Below are 18,433 nucleotides of genomic sequence, written 5' to 3'. Positions count from 1 at the left end.
CTACACACGGTCGGAATTTTCGACAACAAGCTCCCATCGAACATTTGTTGTTGGAAATTCTGAGCGTGTGTACGCCGCATAAGACTGCAAACAAACACATAAGTTAATTTTATTGCAGAAGGGGCATAAGGGTTGATTGACTAAAACCAGATAGCACAAAATCTGGTGCAGCTCTGCATAGAAACCAATCAGCTTCCAGTTTTTTTTTTTAATCAAAGCTTAATTGAACAAACAAGCTGATTGGAAGCTTATTTGCCACCATGCAGAGCTGCACCATATTTTGCACTCTCCAGTTTTAGTAAATCAACCCCTTTGTGTGTCTCTGCAATAAACAGTCTGCCTGTTCGCAGTTTTTTTTTTTTTTTAATTAAGATTTTCGTTCTACTTTATTTATTTTCTAAATCCATGAATAGGTAAATTTGATCCAGGGAACATCCAATTGCCTCTCAGGGGAACAGGAAGGATTTTTTTTCCTCTGTTGGAGCAAATTGGATCATGCTTTGCTGTTTTTTTTGCCTTCCTCTGAATCAACTGTGGGTATAGGACTGTGTATAGAATTGTATGATTTTTTGTTTTTTTGTTTGTTTAAGGATATATTTTTTTCCTCTTTCATTGGTTGAACTAAACAGACTTGTGTCTTTTTTCAACCAGACTAACTATGTAACTATGAACAAAAATTGAATTTCCTGACTGACTCCATGGCAGCCTACGTGTGGGTTAATCCCGCCTCCTCTCCATTGATAGGACCTCATACCCATAAAGGTTTACTCACCGCCCAGTACTGGTGTTCCTTTTTTGTCCTCCTCCATGGACCAACTTTAGGAAATTCCGATTTGTGCAAAACAAGGACTTACTTGAAATAGGATGGCACACTTTAAGCGGTGCAGCTCGGATCCCAGCCATGGGCGGGTGGAGAGCTTTGCAGCAACTTCCCCTCCGCTGTGCGGTAGTAGCTGCGTGTGCTGAAGATCCGGACTTCCTGGCTGGCAAGGTCTTATATCTATTTCCATGGCAGTCACCTATATGTTGTGTGTTCCCATGTGTGTTTTTTCTGCCTGTATGGCGGCTGGAGCGCTTCTGCGTTCCAGCGCCGTTTGTTCTCTTCCTGGTGTGAGCACCAGAGCCCTTCGCGCATGCGCAGTACCCAATCCCAGAGCGAGGCTTGGTTCACGCATGCGCAGTCGGACGGGACTCGCGGCGGCCGCGCAGGCGCCGTTGAGCCATTCACCACTGCGCAGGCGCGTACGTGAGCAGCGTCTGACGTCATCGGCGGGGGATTCAAAAATCAGCTGCTCGCCTATGTACACTGGGGTTCTTCCTGACAGGCGAGCAGCTGATCCTGTGACACTCTACCAGGTCAGTGAGGGATCTGCCTATGCTATAGGCATAGATCCCCTCTGTTATCCCACTTGCTTACATGCTTACTGGCTTTGCTGGTATTTTAAATGCTGCATAGATTAATTTTTTAAATTGATTTTTAAAATGTATTTATTTTCTTGCATAACATTTTTAAAAAAATTTCTATAAAGGACTTTTCAGCTAAAGTGGCATTCTTGGTCGCTATCACCTCGGCCAAAAGAGTGTCGGAGATTGGGTCTCTTGGTCACAAAGAGCCATTCCTGACCTTCTTCCCGGATCGGGTGGTTTTGATACCCATGCTGGGTTCAAATCCAAAAGTTTCTTCTGTCTTTCATGAGAATCAAGAAGTTGTCCTTTCTACCTTCAGGTCTTCGGATACCAATGAGACTCACCCTCTAGACATGGGCAAGATCCTTTCTGAATACATCCAGATGACGTCCCCCTTTAGACGTTCAGATCATTTGTTTATCCTGCACTCAGGCAGTAACAAGGGGAAAAAGGCTTCTGCCAGAACAATCGCGGCCTGGATCGTTCAGACAATTCAGCAGGCTTACAGGGCGAAGGGCTTGGCTCCTCCGCAAGCGGTGACAGCTCACTCTACCAGAGGGATGGCAGCTTCCTGGGCGGCAGCTCGTCACGTGGCTCCAGATGTCATCTGCAGAGCGGCCTCTTGGTCTTCTATACATACTTTTATGTCTCATTACTGTGTTGAGCCTGCATCTCTTTCCTCTGTGAATTTTGGTTTATCAGTTTTGTCAGTTGACGGGACAAATTAAAATATATTTTTTGTTCAGCATACCCACCCGTGTGGTCTGGCTAGTTATTTCCCACACGTAGGCTGCCATGGAGTCAGTCAGGAAAAAGGAAAATTTATTATCATACTTACCGTAATTTTCCTTTCCTGATGGACTCCATGGCAGACGGAGTTCCCACCCTGAAATTATGGAGTCGGGATAGTTACGGAACACCAGTACTGGGCGGTGAGTAAACCTTTATGGGTATGAGGTCCTATCAATGGAGAGGAGGTGGGATTAACCCACACGTAGGCTGCCATGGAGTCCATCAGGAAAGGAAAATTACGGTAAGTATGATAATAAATTTTCCTTTATATTGCACATCACCAGTCCATGGGTGTAGTGGCTGCATTCATTTTCTGTTTAAGGATTTATTTCTTTATTTCACCTAGTGATATTGCCAGTATTACACCTCCTGTCTTATGCCCCGTACACACGAATCCCAGGGGGAAAACCGATAACCTGCTCGATCACTTTCCCCATGTACTCACCAGAGGTTTTCCCGTCGGGAAAACTGCGGTGAGAGCTTTGGCCGGGAATCCCGGCCATGTGTATGCTCCACTGCAGTGTTTCCCATAGGGAAACTGCCAGGAAGAAGACAGCCGGGAATCATGGCAGGAAAAAAGAGAACATGTTCTCATTTTTCCTGTCGGGAAAACTGACATGGAGCATAGACACGGCCAGTTTTCCCAGCCAAAAGCTGTCATGGCAGTTTTCCCAACGGGAAAACAGGTCGTGTGTACGAGGCATGAAGCCTTGTATACACGACCGAGGAACTCGACGGGCGAAGCACAACGTTTTGCTCGTCGAGTTCCTTGTTAGGCTGTCGAGAAACTCGACAAGCCAATTTTCTCCATTCCCGTCAAGGAAATAGAGAACATGCTCTCTTTTTGGCTCGTCGAGTTTCTCGACAGTTTCCTCGACGAAAATGTACACACGACCGGTTTTCTCGGCAAAAAAATATCTCCCAGCAAGTTTCTTGCTGGTTTTTGCAGAGAAACTCAGTCGCGTGTACGAGGCCATAGACACAGCCAGTTTTCCCAGCCAAAAGCTGTCATGGCAGTTTTCCCGACGGGAAAACTGGTCGTGTGTACGAGGAATGAGAGTTGCTATGCTCACTATATCTATGGAGGAGCAGTGTAGCCACCCTTCAACAGCAGCATTATTAAAGGATAAGTTCACCTTTTATAAAAAATTTAAAAATTCACATTTTTTTGCAGGTAAAAAATGTACATTTACAATTTTTTTTTGTAGGGGCCTGAAAAGCATTGCATCTGTTTTTGTCAAGACTGAGCTTTATTAAAACACTGACAATAAAAAAAAGCTGATATTATGTATCTACCTCCTCTGCAAGACCCGTGAGTGCTTCTGTGTTGGTTTTGGATTTGTATGTACTTCTTTGTGGGTGAGCACCTGGGCATTTATCTTAAACATAGAGTGCTGTGGCTACCTATGGGACTATACAGTATATATATATATATATATATATATATATATATATATATATATATATATATATTTATGTGATTTTTATTTTATTTTTTCCCATAGTTCCACTTTAAAGAAAATCTGTGCTTTACCCTTTCAAGGCATAGCATAGCAAATCACTTTCTGAGTTTATGTCTACTTTAACCCAATCTGCATACTGTACCTTTGTTAATCTGTTTTGGTTTTGATCATAAAAATGCATAGTTTGACAACAAACAGTTTTGATGTTGAAATGTAAATCATAATTAACATTGGTTGTGCTATTTACCACTCACATACAATATATGAATTCTATGAATACAAGCTGTATTTGGTATAATCTATATAATGGAAAATAACAATGGAAAATCTTTGTTGTTGTTATGATAGGCATTACTAGTGTTTTTCATTAGAGTGGGACTCTAAAATCATTGAATCCATGTGGAGGTATAAGCCGAGGGTGGTATGTTTTGGTAGTAGAGCTTTTTCATTTATTGTTTGTCCCAGGGGGGAGAGACTTTTATTAGCATTGAGCAGCAATAAGACAGCCGCCAAGGATTCTGGGAAATTTTAATAAAGGAGACAAGGCTGTGAAATGTAATCAAATGTCTGATCAGATTACCTGATGCCTCAGAGTCACAGATCTCATAAAAATTGCAGGGACGTCACTTACTCAAACACCCAACAAGGAAGTGAGGCCTGGATCTCTGAATAGAATTGCCCACTTCAAAGACAGCGACGTTCCCTTAGGAGAATCTGGGGTCTTCATGGCTTCACTGAAACCTTTCACAGCTCAGAGGAGAGGAGAGAGAAACGAGGAGATGGGAAAAGATGATACCAGAGGATAGGATGGGAGAAGAAAACAGGGTAGGGGAAAGGAAAGAGAGGAAAATTGAAAGTAAAACAGCTGTATTGAATAAATATATGTCATATGCCACTGCTACTTACATTTTTTTTTTTTTTTTTTAATTTTAATACCAAAAAACAATACAGGATTGAGGCATCTCAGTAAGCCACTACAACTTTTTTATTCATTTCCTTTCCTTCATCCTTACTTTATTTTAAATTTCTTCTCATTTTCTCTCCTTTATCCTTTACTTCCCTTCCTTCATTGTTTCCCTTCATCTCATTTCCTTTCTTTTTCTTTCCTTCCTGCATCCTTTATTTCCCTCATCATTTTCCTTTGTCTCATTTCCTCTCTTTATATTTCCTTCCTGTATCCTTCATCCTTTACTCCCTTCATCATCATTTCCCTTCATTTCATTTCCTCTCTTTTTCTTTCCTTCCTGCATCCTTCATCCTTTTCTTCCTTCATCATTTCCCTTCTTCTCATTTCCTCTCTTTTTCTTTCCTTCCTGCATCCTTCATCCTTTTCTTCCTTCATCATTTCCCTTCTTCTCATTTCCTCTCTTTTTATTTCCTTCCTGCATCCTTTATTTCCTTCATCATTTCCCTTTGTCTCATGTCCTCTCTTTTTATTTCCTTCTTCCACTCTCCTCATTTACTCCTTTATCATTTTCTTTTGTCTCATTTCCTCCATATACTGTCCTTACTGCATCCTTCATCCTTTACTTCCTTAATCATTCCCTTCATCTCATTTCCTTGCTGTTTCTTTCCTTACTGCATGCTTTATCCTTTACCTCCTTCATAATTTCCCTTCGTCTCATTTCCTCTCTGTTTCATTCCTTACTGCATCCTTCATCCTTTACTTCATCATTTCCCTTCATCTCATTTCCTCTCTGTTTCTTTCCTTCCTGCATCCTTCATCCTTTTCTTCCTTCATCAGCTCCCTTTGTCTTGTTTCCTCTCTTGTTCTTTCCTTCCTGCATCCTTCTTCTTTTATTTCTTTCATCATCTCCTTTCGTCTCATTCCCCTCTTTTTCTTTTCTTCCTGCATCCTTCATCCTTTACTTCCTTCATTATTTCCCTTTGTCTCATTTGCTTTTTCTTTCCTTCTTCCACTCTCCTCATTTACTGCCTTTATCATTTTATTTTGTCTCATTTCCTCCATATACTATCCCTCCTGCTTCCTTCATCCTTGCCTTTTCTTCCTTAATCAGTTTGGCTCTAGAACAATTTCTTTTTCATCTTTGCACACATGTACAGATCTTAATTTTTGGCAATAAAATTACTTAAACCTTCAGAACAATATATGTTTTCTGAAAGCAGAGACTGTGTAGAATAAAAAGATGATAGTTGCAAATGTTTATGTGACATGATATTTGCACAACTGTTTATTAAAGACAAAAAATATAATACAATTAATTTTAGTGCAAACACACAAAATATAATACCCATGTTTTGGTAAACTGTAAAAGATGAGGTTACATTGAGTAAATACAGTAGATACCTAACATGCCAATTATCTTAAAATTGTGTGATATCGCAAAGAAAAGTTAGGTACCCAAAAATCTCCATAGGTGACACTTTAAAAGCCTTTACAGCTCACCTGGTTAGAGTTACAGCTCATCAGAAGCTCTTGTGCTATAATTATTACTCTTACTATGACATTCCTGTCGATACATCACATGGATGGCGCAACTGCAGTTTACATACGCATGTGCACCTTGGGCATGAGTTTGCATTTGTTTTTCACATGTGTGCATGCCAATGGGCGTTACGACAAGTTAAAATAAAAATTTCTAATACATTATTATAATCTTTTTAAACCTTTTCTCTTTTATTTATTTATTTTTAGTTGATTGCTATCAAAATGGTTCATAAACTGCTATGTGATAACATTGGGCAGGTGACAGGTACTCTTTTTGGAGACTTTAGGGTTTTAATAGACCCCAATGTCTCCCCTGCCCTTTATACCACCTAACCAAGCACAGATATGCACGGTTAGATGTGCCTCTGGCCAGGAAACGTTGATCTGAAACCGGGAAGTGACATAATCATCATTGTTTCCAGTTTCTTTGTTTACATGTCAGATCAAGGCAAGGATATGTCTCGCTGTCACACTGCTCTCCATTCTGAAGCAAGCTCTTGTGGTCCTGGGCTCTATGTAAGAGAGTGACAGCCCAGGAATCACAGGGGGAGGGGCCACCATTGGTGGGGAGGGGGCACCACGCTGCCCGCTCTGTGAAAGTGATTGGTGGCTATACAACTGCAACGTCACTTTCACTTTGAAGCTGGGAGCTTATGTGTTTTCTATCCATCCTCCACCCTTCATCTTTGCCTTTTCTTCTTTCATTGTTTAATCTCTCTCTTTCTTTCTTTCTTTCTTTCTTTCTTTCCTTTCTCCACCCTTCATCCTTTCCTTCCTTTTCCTCATTTCCATTGCTCTTATTATCTAGCTTTTTTCTTTCCTTCCTGCATCCTTTTATCATTCATTCATCATTTCCTTTCCTCTAATTTTCTCTTTTTCTTTTCTTCGTGCATCCTTCATTCAGTTCTTTCATTTCAATTTGTCTAATTTTCTCTCTTTTGTTTCTTTATTTCAATCTTCATCCTTTACCTCCTTCGTCATTTTTTGGCCTCTCATTTCTTACATTTCCTGTCCTTCCCGCATCCTTTATTATTAAATTTCCTCTCATTGCCTCTCTCTTTTTTTCCTTCCTCCCTCCTAATCCTTTCCTTCCTTCGTAATTTCCTTTCTTCTCATTTTCTCTTGTTTTCTCTCCTTCCTGCATTCTTCACGCTTTACTTCCCACATCACTTCCTTTAATCTAATTTTCTCTCTTTTTCTTTCCTCCCTCCTTCCTTCAACCTTTACTTCCTTCATCATTTTCTGTCCCGTAGTTTCTTCCATTTTATATCTCTCTCTTATTTTGTTCCTTCTCATTTTCTCTTTTATTTCCTTACTGCAGCTGTAATCCTTTCCTTCTTTTATCATTTCATTTCTTCTCATTTCCTCTCTTTTTCTTTCATTCTTTCATTTTCCTTTTCGTTCCTTTATTTTCTGTCCTTCCTGCATCCCTTGCTTTTCCTTCCTTCATTAGTTTCTTTTTTCTATTTTTTTTATTTTTTCCTTCCTTCCTGCATACTTAATTTCCTTCATCTTTTCCATTTTTTTATTTCCACTTTTTTTCATACCTTCCTCCATTCTTCCTCAATTATTTGTCCTTCATCCTTCATACCTGGCTTTCCTTCCTTCCTTATTTCCTTTCCTCTCTTTTTTTTTCCTTCCTGCATCCTTCATCCTTTCATTCCTTCATCATTTCCTTTCCTTTAATTTTCTCTATTTTCCTTTCTTGTTCAATAGCATTTATTAAAAGTTTACATCCAGAAACAGTTATACATACAAATTACTGTAACAACACAAGTTATCACAAATACAACATTCTCTAAAGTTAGGGACAGATAACATGCCCCATCAAACTATGAGGCCCCCGTACAGACGAGGGCACATGTCCGTTGAAAACGGTCCGCGGACCGTTTTCATCGGACATGTCCGCTCGGAGATTTCGGTCTGATGGTTGTACACACCATCAAACCGAAATCCCTGCGGATAGACAGCGCGGTGACATGGCGGTGACGTTGACGCCGCCACGTCCGCAAACCAGGAAGTAAAATACTTCCACGCATGCGTCGAATCCATTCGACGCATGCGGGAGATTTCTGTCCGCTGGTTAGGTGTACTAACCAGCGGACATGTCGGACGGACGGGTTTCCAGCCGACAAGTTTTAAAGCATGCTTTAAAACTTTTGTCTGCTGGAAACCTGTCTGCTAGGCTGTACACACGGTCGGATCTGTCCGCTGAAACTGGTCTGCGGACCAGTTTCAGCAGACATGTTGGGTCGTGTGTACAAGGCCTAACACAACAGTTTCATATGAGTTTTCGAGGAAACAAAGATGAATGGAGCTCTAACTTTTAGGTTAAATATTATTATTATAGTCAGCATTATACCAAAAGATTTACATATATATACGGTAATTGTTTATGGTGTGCTATCTTATGCGATAGTTTAAGATGGGAACTACAGTGAGTGTGTAGAAAATTGTTTAGGGAGAGCTCTGGGGAATAAGCGAGTGCACAAAACCACAAAACAAAGCCAGAGCAAAAAAAAACATAGAAAAAGGAAGACAAGGACAGCAGAAAAAATCAGAGAAGGGAAAAAAAATCAGTAAGAAAATAATGAATCTGGGTAAGGGAGCAGGGTAAGGCAATAGAGGGAGGGGAAATTAATTCCAACTCCTATGTGCAGTCCAGGTACTACCCATGGTATGTAGGTTTAGCACCCTATGATCTTGTTCAGAATAGGATATCCATGGGGAACAAGTTTCTAGGAATTTCTCATGGGCATCAGAAGAAAGGGCCAATTTGATTTAATTAATCTTGGTTCCATGCAAATGGAGAATTACTATAGAAAAATGTAATACTGGGGACTTCTAAGACCAGGCTATAGTTTGCTTGGTGGCATCAACGACCACAGCATACAGGGATATACAATATAATACTGACATATACTCTTACACATAGGTTGGACTTGATGGAATTGTGTCTTTTTTCAACCTCACCTACAATATCAAAGATAAAAAATAATTTATTTTACCATTGATCGTGGGACATATTGGGGAGAATTATTCAGTAAAGCTTCTACTGGATCCTTACATAAATTAAATCCATAATCTGTGAGCTTTGGGACACATCCACCATACATGTAACATTTAAAATATTTTAAAATAATGAATTTAAAATAAAGCCTCTTAAATAAAATACATAAACACTGTAGTTGGTAGTAGCATCATCCAGAAATCCCCCCTCCCCTCTTCGTTCCCCTCCTTCCTCCTGTCCCCCCCCCCCTCTCCAATTGCTATCCCTTTCCTTTCCCTCCCTTTTCACTCACTCACTCTCCTACACCATCTTTCCACTACTCTTCACCACATGTGTTTGCACCCCCCAATTAGCCTTGAAGGGGAGTTCCAGGCATTTTTAATGTTTATTAAAAGCCAGCAGCTACAAAAAGTGTAGCTGCTGGCTTTTAATAAACATGCACTCACCTGCTCCACGGTCCAGCAACGTGCCGGCCAGAGCTCCGCTCCTCCCCCCCCCTCTCCGGCCGGCATCCTCATTGTTACTGTGGGCACCCGGCCGTGACAGCTTTCGGCTTCATGGCCGGGCACTCACTGCACATGCGCGAGCGGCGCTGCGCTATCTGATTGCACAGGTGATCTCCTGGGACATGTCACATGTCCCAGGCGATCGCCTACAGGGAGGGGCCGCCAAAAGGCGATATGACGTATCGCCTTAGCGGTCCCTGGGCGGAAGGAGGAAGTGGGACTCCCCCCCCCCAAAAAAATGACATGCTAAATGTGGCATGTAAGGGGGCAAGGAGTGTTTTTTAGCGGAATTTCCACTTTTCGGTGGAACTCCGCTTTAAGGTATGGGTTATAGATATCAATTTTGTTTATCTCATATATTCGGGAAGTAGGTCCATTTACATGCACGTCCCTCCTGGTCACCGTGGGAGACCCTGTTTGGTGACCCTTGTTGCCCTCGACCGACGGGGTCTTTTTGGTAAGCAGCTCGGCCCTTGCTCCCCAATTTACCCAACATTGCTCTTGTTAATTGTATAATTATTGATTGATTGTCTATCCAATTATAGATATTCTCCTGATGAAGTGGCAACTGGCCGCAAAACCAGTTGAGATGATTGTCGTGACCATCAATCCCACTCTGATCTCCCCCCTTTGGGGATCATTATACTGGTGATGCTTTGGCATGTCACTTTGATTTTGAAAATATACAATATTATGTGTTTTATTGATGTTGTATTAATAAAATTTCAATTAAGTGTTCTATACCTGTATCTCTACAATTGATTGGTCTACTTACTGGTACCGTAATAGTCCAATTGTCCCCCCTAACTTTGGCTCTTTGGTTTGGGGTCCAAAGATTTGATTTCTATACATGTAACATTGCCTATTTCTTCCAACATGTACGAAAACATAAGCATAAATATTGGAGCACAATTTGGCAATTCTGGAGGGGGTAAAATAGCAGTTAAAGAGAACATTATATAACTAAAATATTGGATGAGATTTTGGTTGTGGAAGCCCGTATCTCAGTCCAATCCATCAGATTTACCAAAGTCCTTCTCCCAACAGAGCATGCAATGCGTTCTAGGATCGGATTTAGAGGAATGGATGGGGACCTGTATTAAAGACCTGGAGGGAGGGGTCAGACCACCACTTACATTCAAAGGCTGTCGAAACAAGCAGAGTTGTAGTTCAAGGGACGCAATTATATATATATATATATATATATATATATATATATATATATATATATATATATATATATATATATATATATATATATATTAATAAAGCTTACAATTAGGACCTTAATGAAAGTATTTAAAAACTTCCGTACTGTAGGACGTCCTGGACTTCAGTGGGGGATATCTGAATAATGCCTGCAGCTACAGGCATCATTCAGATATTCCTTTTTTCAGGCGGCGATTCTGCGCACCATAAGAATGATCATAGCAGCGGTTCCACCGCTTGATCGTTCTTACAGACATCCCCCTCTCCCGCCGCCACCCGGTGCTTCTCCGGGCTCTCTCGAGTCAATGTAGGCTCGGAGAACAAATCGGCCGCCGCGGAATGAAGAGCATAGAGAGCATACATCTCTATAACCGTCGGAGGCCTGGGCGCGATGTTATGACGTCACGCCCGGGTACCAGGAAGTAAACAAAGCTGCAATCTGAAAGCATGAGATATCATGCTTTCCAGCCGGGAGGAGAGATGCGGGGTCTTATTGACCTTGTATCTCTCCATAAAGAGGACCTGTCACACACTATTTATATTACAAGGGATGTTTACATTCTTTGTAATAGGAATAAAAGTGATCAAAAAAATGTAAAAAAAAGTGCAAAAATAAAAAAAATTAAGTAAAAAAAATCATAATAATTCTAGCACTAGACCTCTTCTGTAACTCTAAACTGGTAACCTGTAAAAAAAATGTAAAGTGTCACCTATGGAGATTTTTAAGTACCGACGTTTGGTGCCGTTCCATGAGTGTGCGCAATTTTAAAGCATGGTAGTTAGGTATCTATTTACTCGGCGTAACATCATCTTTCATATTTTACAAAACAATTAGGCTAACTTTACTGTTTTGTTATTTTTTAATTCATGAAACAATTTTTTTCAAAAAAAAAGGCTTTGAAAAATTATTGCGCAAATACCGCGCAAGATAAAAAGTTGTAATGACCGCCATTTTATTCCCTATGGTGTCTGCTAAAAAAACATGTATATATAACGTTTGGGGGTTCTGAGTAATTTTCTACCAAAAGAATGATGATTTGTACATGTAGGAGAGAAGTGCCAGAATAGGCCCGGTATTGCGGTGGGTATAAAAGCCTGGTATTGAAGTGGTTAAAGTATTGATCTTTATTGTAGTGTTAAAATTCAAATGTTTTACCTCCAGGGCTCCAGCAGAAGTTTCCGTAGTGTAGTGGTTATCACGTTCGCCTAACACGCGAAAGGTCCCCGGTTCGAGACCGGGCGGAAACAACTTTTCCTTTTCATGTGAGAGTATTAGGGTCCAAGGCAATCCACGCATCTTATTGTTTCTGCCTCCAAAAACATTATACAAAAAAATTGGGCTAACTTTACTGTTTTGTTATTTTTTAATTCATGGCGTTTGAAAAATGATTGCATAAATACCGTGTGAGATAAAAAGTTGCAATGACCGCCACTTTATTCCCTAGGGCAGGGGTGTCCAAACTTTTTTCAAAGAGGGCCAGATTTGATGAAGTGAACCTGCACGAGGGCCGACAATTTTGCCTGACATTCTTTGAACTATTAAAATTAAATGCAAATGAATGAACTAATACACTGCTCAACAAGAATTCTCATGCCTTTTTGGCTGTGTGTGGTCAAGAGTCTAGGGATGAGCTTGGGCGTGTTATTTGGATATACTGTATTTATCAGCGTATAACACGCACCTTAATTGCAAGAGGGAAGTTTCAGGAATTTTATTTTATTTTAAATAAAAAATTGTGAAGCAAAATAAGGGTCAGTTCCCATCAATGCAGCCTAAACAGTGCCCATCTGCAGCCTCACCATTGCCATGAATGCAGCCCGCCCATTGCCATGAATGCACTCTCTGAATGCAGCCTCACTATTGCCATAAATGCAGCCACATCATTTACATGAATGCAGCCTCTGAATGCACGATGTTCGGGGATTTGTTGGGGGCTACAAAAGAGATATATATCCAAATTACCAGTGGGGCCGCATTAAACCAGAACGCGGGCCGCAATTGGCCCCCGGGCCGGACTTTGGACATGCCTGCCCTAGGGTGTCTGCTAAAAAAAATATGTATAATGTTTGGGGGTTCTGAGTAATTTTCTAGCAAAAAAATGATGATGTTTACATGAAGGAGAGAAGTGCCAGAATAGGCGCGGTATGGAAGTGGTTAAAGGATTTAACTCCTTCAAAAGTAAGCAGGGAGTGCATATCTTTGAATCCCTATGAAGCCACCAGCAAATTCTAACTGGAGATTCTAATCCTGTGGGCAATAAAGGTTCCTTTGTTTTTTTCCCTTTTATTTTCCCCTTTCCTTTTCTTTTCCTTATCTTTCCTATTCCTGGTTGACATAAAAGGTCTCTTTACATTTTCCTTCCCTCCTTCAATATTTCCTTTCTTTTCCTTTATTATTTCCTTTATTTTAATTTCCTTCTTCCCTCATGCTTTATGCTTCCTTTCGTCTCTCCTTTACTGCCTTTGGCTTTTCCTTTCCCTCTCGTTCTTTCTTTCCTCTTCCTCGTTTTTCTCTATTTTTATGTGGTTTGCGTAGAATCACATATACGGGAAATCCACACATAGTAAATATATTGCTGTCAGATTCCCGTTAGTGTTTAATCCAGCAATAATGTCATTGTGCTCTCCTGTTGATACAGGGTTACACCATAGAGATTTATTATGTGCAGGCTCCGGTAATCCAGACGTTATTACATCGCCTTAACTGGATTCCAGCAATATTAAAAAGAGAGGCTGTTCAGGCGCTTGTGACACCATAGCCAGTACGGAGGCCTTATGGCATAATGTAGGCTGACATGGTGTTTATTAGCTGGGAGCTGCCTGTGTTGTCTAATTATAGCTTGGGAAGGCAGCTATGCATTGCAGACATTTGAGATGAAGCCTTCTCATCTGTTAACCATTCGTCCGCCAGACCAGTTTTTGACAGAGTGACCTTTTCCACCCATAATGCATTTGTAAAATCCAAATACAGTCTTGAGTAATAAAGAAAAACAAATAAGGTTATTCCTACCTAAATCATGCGCAGAACCTAATTTCTTCTACAATTCAGAGACACAAAATCTACTGTTTTCAACTGGTAGACCCTCATTGAGATGAGTGGATCAAAGGAAGCAGATTTAGAAGAATAAGAAAATATGGCTGCCACATATACAGAGGCGGCTCTCTAATTAGGCAAATTTGGCGGTTGCCTAAGGCCTCGCATTCACAGGGGTCTCGCGGCCGCCTAATTTGCCTGTGATCAATACTAATGTCGGCGCCATCAGATCTCTCTATCACCTCCCCCTCTTGCATTGGCTGAATATGTCTGATGGGTGAGGAGGGTGCCCTGGAAGTGGTGCTGATGACCTGTGTGCTAGATCCGTGCATTTTCTGCAGCCATTTTTCTTGCTTGAATTATTTTTCCCATTATGGATGTGAGTGGGGGGGGGGCCTCATGTCTAAGTTTTGCCTAAGGCATCACAAAGCCTAGATCCACCTCTGCACATATATATATATATATATATATATATATATATATATATTTCTATATACTTACTGGCCACTTTATTAGGTACACCTTGCTAGTATCGGGTTGGACCCACTTTTGCCTTTATTCTTCATGGCATAGATTCAACAAGGTGAGATTTTGGTCCGTATTGACATGATAGCGTCACACAGTTGTTGCAGTTTTGTCGGCTGCACATCCATTATGTGAATCTCCAGTTACTCCACATCCCAAAGGTGTTCTATTGGATGAGATCTGGTGAGTGTGGAGGCAATTGGAGTGCAGTGATCTCATTGTCATGTTCAAGAAATCAGTGGTGAGATGATTTAATCTTTGTGACATGGTGCATTATCCTGCTGGAAGGAGCCATCAGAAGATGGGTACACTGCAGTCATAAAGGGATGGACATGGTCAGCAACAATACTCATGTAGGCCGTGGCATTTAAACAATGTTCAATTGGTACTAAGGGGCCCAAAGTGGCCCAAGAAAATATACCCCACACCATTACACCACCAGCCTGAACCATTGATACAAGGCAGGATGGATCCATGCTTTCATGTTGTTTATGCTAAATTCTGACCCCACCATCAGAATGTCACAGCTGAAATCAAGAGTCATCAGACCAGGCAACATTTTTCCGATCTTCTATTCTCCAAATTTAGTGAGCCTGTGCAAATTGTAGCCTCAGTTTCCTGTTCTTAGCTAACAGGAGTGGCACCCGGTGTGGTCTTCTGCTGCTGTAGCCCATCTGCTTCAAAGTTCGATGCATTGTGCTTTCAGAGATGGTATTTTCCATACCTTGGTTATAACAAAACGTTATTTGAGTTTGTTGCCTTTCTATCATCTCTGCCCATTCTCCTCTGACCTTTGAAATCAACAAGGCATTTTCATCCACACAACAAGCTCACTGTATATTTTTTCTTTTTCGGACCATTCTCTGTAAACCCTAGAGATGGTTGTGCATGAAAATCCCAGTACATCAGCAGTTTTTCAAAAACTCAGACCAGTCTGTCTCACACCAACAACCATGCCACGTTCAAAGTCACTTAAATCCCCTTTCTTTCCCATTCTGATGCTCAGTTTGAACTTCAGCAAGTTGTCTTCACCACGTCTAGATGCCTTAATGCATTGAGTTGCTGCTTTGTGATTGGCTGATTAGCAATTTGTTTTATCAAGCAATTGAACAGGTGTGCCTAACAAAGTGTCTGTAAGCATATATATATATATATATATATATATATATATATATATATATATATATATATTAAACAGATACATAGTGCATATATATCTACAACCTCTTCCTGCCCGCCGTATTATATAATGACACCAGGCGAAATCCCCTCTCATTCTGGGAAATCATTATATGGCTTTGCCCCAGTGTCAACATTCTCTCCTGCACCAACAGGGGCGTGTAGCATGACGATGGGCGCATTGTGTTCCTAGGACACGGGGTGCCCCCGATCTCAGTAAAGAACCGATGACGTGGCTCTTTACCCATGTGTTTGGCTGTGCCCTGATTATCAGTACAGCCCCAGCAGTGCCCAGGAGTGATGCCAGTCTGTGCCCATTAGTGACACCAGTGTTCAACAGTGTTGAATATTGGTGCCTCCTCATCAGTGCCACCTAATCAGTGCTGCCTCATCAGTGATGCCTATCAGTGACGCCCAATCAGCGCACATCAGTGAAAGAGAAAAAATATATATTTACAAAATATTCTGACAGAAACTAAGAAAAACATATTTTTTACATTTTTGGTCTTTATTTTTTTTTGCAAAAATGTCTAAATTAATTTGGGTACAGTGAAGCATGACCGCACAATTGTCCCCTCATCTTGCCCTCACTTGTCTCCATGTCACAGAAGGGAATCATCCAATTGCTTCCGCCGCACCCGATGGCTTTGGTAAGCAGTGGAGGGCATCGGAGAGCGACAGGAGGGGGGGCCCTTTCCCGCCACCGATAAAAGTGATCTTGCAGAGAATCCGCTGCAGAGACCACTTTTATCTTGAAGCGGACCACCCGGTCTTGAAGAGGATACCGGGGTTATGGTAGCTAGCTGATACGATACCAACGGTATTCCTCTTCAAAGTAGCAACCCCCAGCGGTTCGCAGATGTCAGTATGAACCAGTGTACGATTCAGGTGCAATGCGGGAACCAGCACTGAATCGCAAGGTTTCCCACATCGCACCAGTGTGAACTGGGACTGATTTCGCACGATTTCAACCCGGAAATGCAGTCCAACTTCGGGGGTGATCTGACAGACATCTGTACAGGTTCCTCAATCAGATGTCTATTAAAATCGCACCCGAAGTCACCAAAAGTAGTGCGCGGCGTGCACCGATTCGGATGGTGCTATTGCCGGCAATAGCCACTGATTTGGCATGCCAAATCGGACCAATGTGAACCTAGGCTAAGATAGCTTTTTGCTTCTTGAAACCTTTCTTCCACCTTATCAGTAAGTCTTTGCAGGGATGATTCATGATTTTGGATGGGAACTCCATCTTGAGTGATTTCTATCCAACCCCTAATACGTAATGCCTTTATTGTCCAGCCTGTCAATGTAAGGGTGCGGTGTAGTCTGCAGGCCATGGTGTTAATGAACAGTTTTTGATTGCGACTTTGTTTTAAAGTATGATTACCAAGTAATTAAAGACTAATAAGCTTCTCTTCTTTTCAGGCTGTTCACCACTAAATGTAACAGCTGCCTGAAAGCAGTAATGCCATCGGAGCTCATTATGCGCGTCCTCGACAATGTCTACCATGTGGCCTGCTTCTACTGCTGTGAATGTGAGAAGAAACTGGAGCGAGGAGATGAGTTTGTCTTAAAAGAAGGACAACTGTTATGTCGCAGCGACTATGAGAGGGAGCGAGAGATGCTCAGTGCATTTAGCTTAACGCCGGCTGGATCAGGTAAAGTCTGCACATACATACATTAAAGATATGACAGAACCAAAGGAGTTATCAACCCAATCAAGCTGCCCTCCAGTAGCCCTCTAAGTGAGCTTTAATTACTGGAGGCACATCCATTAGAGGTGCACGGGCACTGCCCCCATTCGTGCGCCCAGCCCCCTAATCTACAGTACATGCAGGGCACCGGATGCATGTATTCAAATGGGGGGGGGGGTTTGAAGCATGTGATTAGAGCCAGAGGCTGTACTCCAAGCCCACCCAGTTGTGTGACAATAGTAAATTAATATTCACTATTCTCACACTGATCCTCCTCCCGGGCCAGGAAGCAGGTCCAGAGACCCATCACTCGATAAGCTAAAAAGACAGGCGATCAAATTGGATGCCTAATAGGAGGAGGGAGGAGACCCATGGCGGAAGCCGCCATGATGCAGAGGAGGAGGAGATTCCCGTAGGAGCACTGCCCGCCCAGCACCTAGATAGGGTAAGTGCGGGACTGGATGTCCGACCACAAGACGGGTGCGTGTCACCTGACTGAGCAGGGGGGGTGCTTTCTGTATCCTGTGACTGCTGTGATTGGCTCTGATCACTAGCCTGTCCCACTGGCTCTCAATCAGAAGCCTTGACCAAGCAAGTGCTTTTGGTGACAGCTGTGCTGGGAGCGTGCTTTCAGTACAAAGTGCTTTCAGAAAAAAAAAAAAACTGTAACCTGATTGGTTGCTTTGCAGAGCTGCACCAGATTTTGTACTCTCCAGTTTTAGTAAATTGACCTCACAGTTTTATTTTATCTGCGGCACCACCTACTGGTGGACATAGTTATATTTATTTACACCTAAATCCCAAAAATATGCACTCGCTATGCACCCTTAGGCCGTGTACACACGGGCAAACATGTACGATGAAACCGGTCCGTCGGACCGTTTTCACCGTACATGTCTGCCCGGGGATTTCTGTACGATGGCTGTACTAACCATCGTACAGAAATCCGCGCGTAAACAATACGCGGGGCGTGTCCGCGGTGTCGCCGCGACAATGACGCGGCGACGTGGGCGGGCCTGCCAGTTAAATGCTTCCACGCATGCGTCAAAGTCATTCGACGCATGCGAGGAAAGGCGGCGCTCGGTCTGTACAGACGACCGAACATGTCCGAGCGGGCAGGATTCCAGCGGACTGTTTTAAAACAAGTCCAGGAATATTTGTCCGC

General features: G+C 42.0%; 1 protein-coding gene and 1 non-coding gene across 4 annotated transcripts in view; both read left to right on the top strand.

Moving 5' to 3' along the window:
• The window catches only part of LOC120933257 (LIM homeobox transcription factor 1-alpha-like), an 81,672-nt gene that overhangs the window by 46,155 nt on the left and 17,084 nt on the right, over window positions 1–18,433 (top strand). For all 3 annotated transcript variants that reach the window (XM_040346370.1, XM_040346369.1, XM_040346371.1), the window contains exon 4: window positions 17,000–17,232. In XM_040346370.1, coding sequence (XP_040202304.1) covers window positions 17,000–17,232 — 233 coding nt within the window. The remainder of the gene's footprint in view (window positions 1–16,999; window positions 17,233–18,433) is intronic.
• On the top strand, window positions 12,012–12,084 carry TRNAV-AAC. Its single transcript has one exon. It is a non-coding gene; the product is annotated as a tRNA-Val (tRNA).

This window comes from Rana temporaria, chromosome 3 (genome assembly GCF_905171775.1).
Source record: "Rana temporaria chromosome 3, aRanTem1.1, whole genome shotgun sequence".
Taxonomy (NCBI): domain Eukaryota; kingdom Metazoa; phylum Chordata; class Amphibia; order Anura; family Ranidae; genus Rana; species Rana temporaria.
The sequence above is the reverse complement of the archived record's forward strand: the minus strand, read 5'-3'. Positions and strand labels throughout refer to the sequence as shown.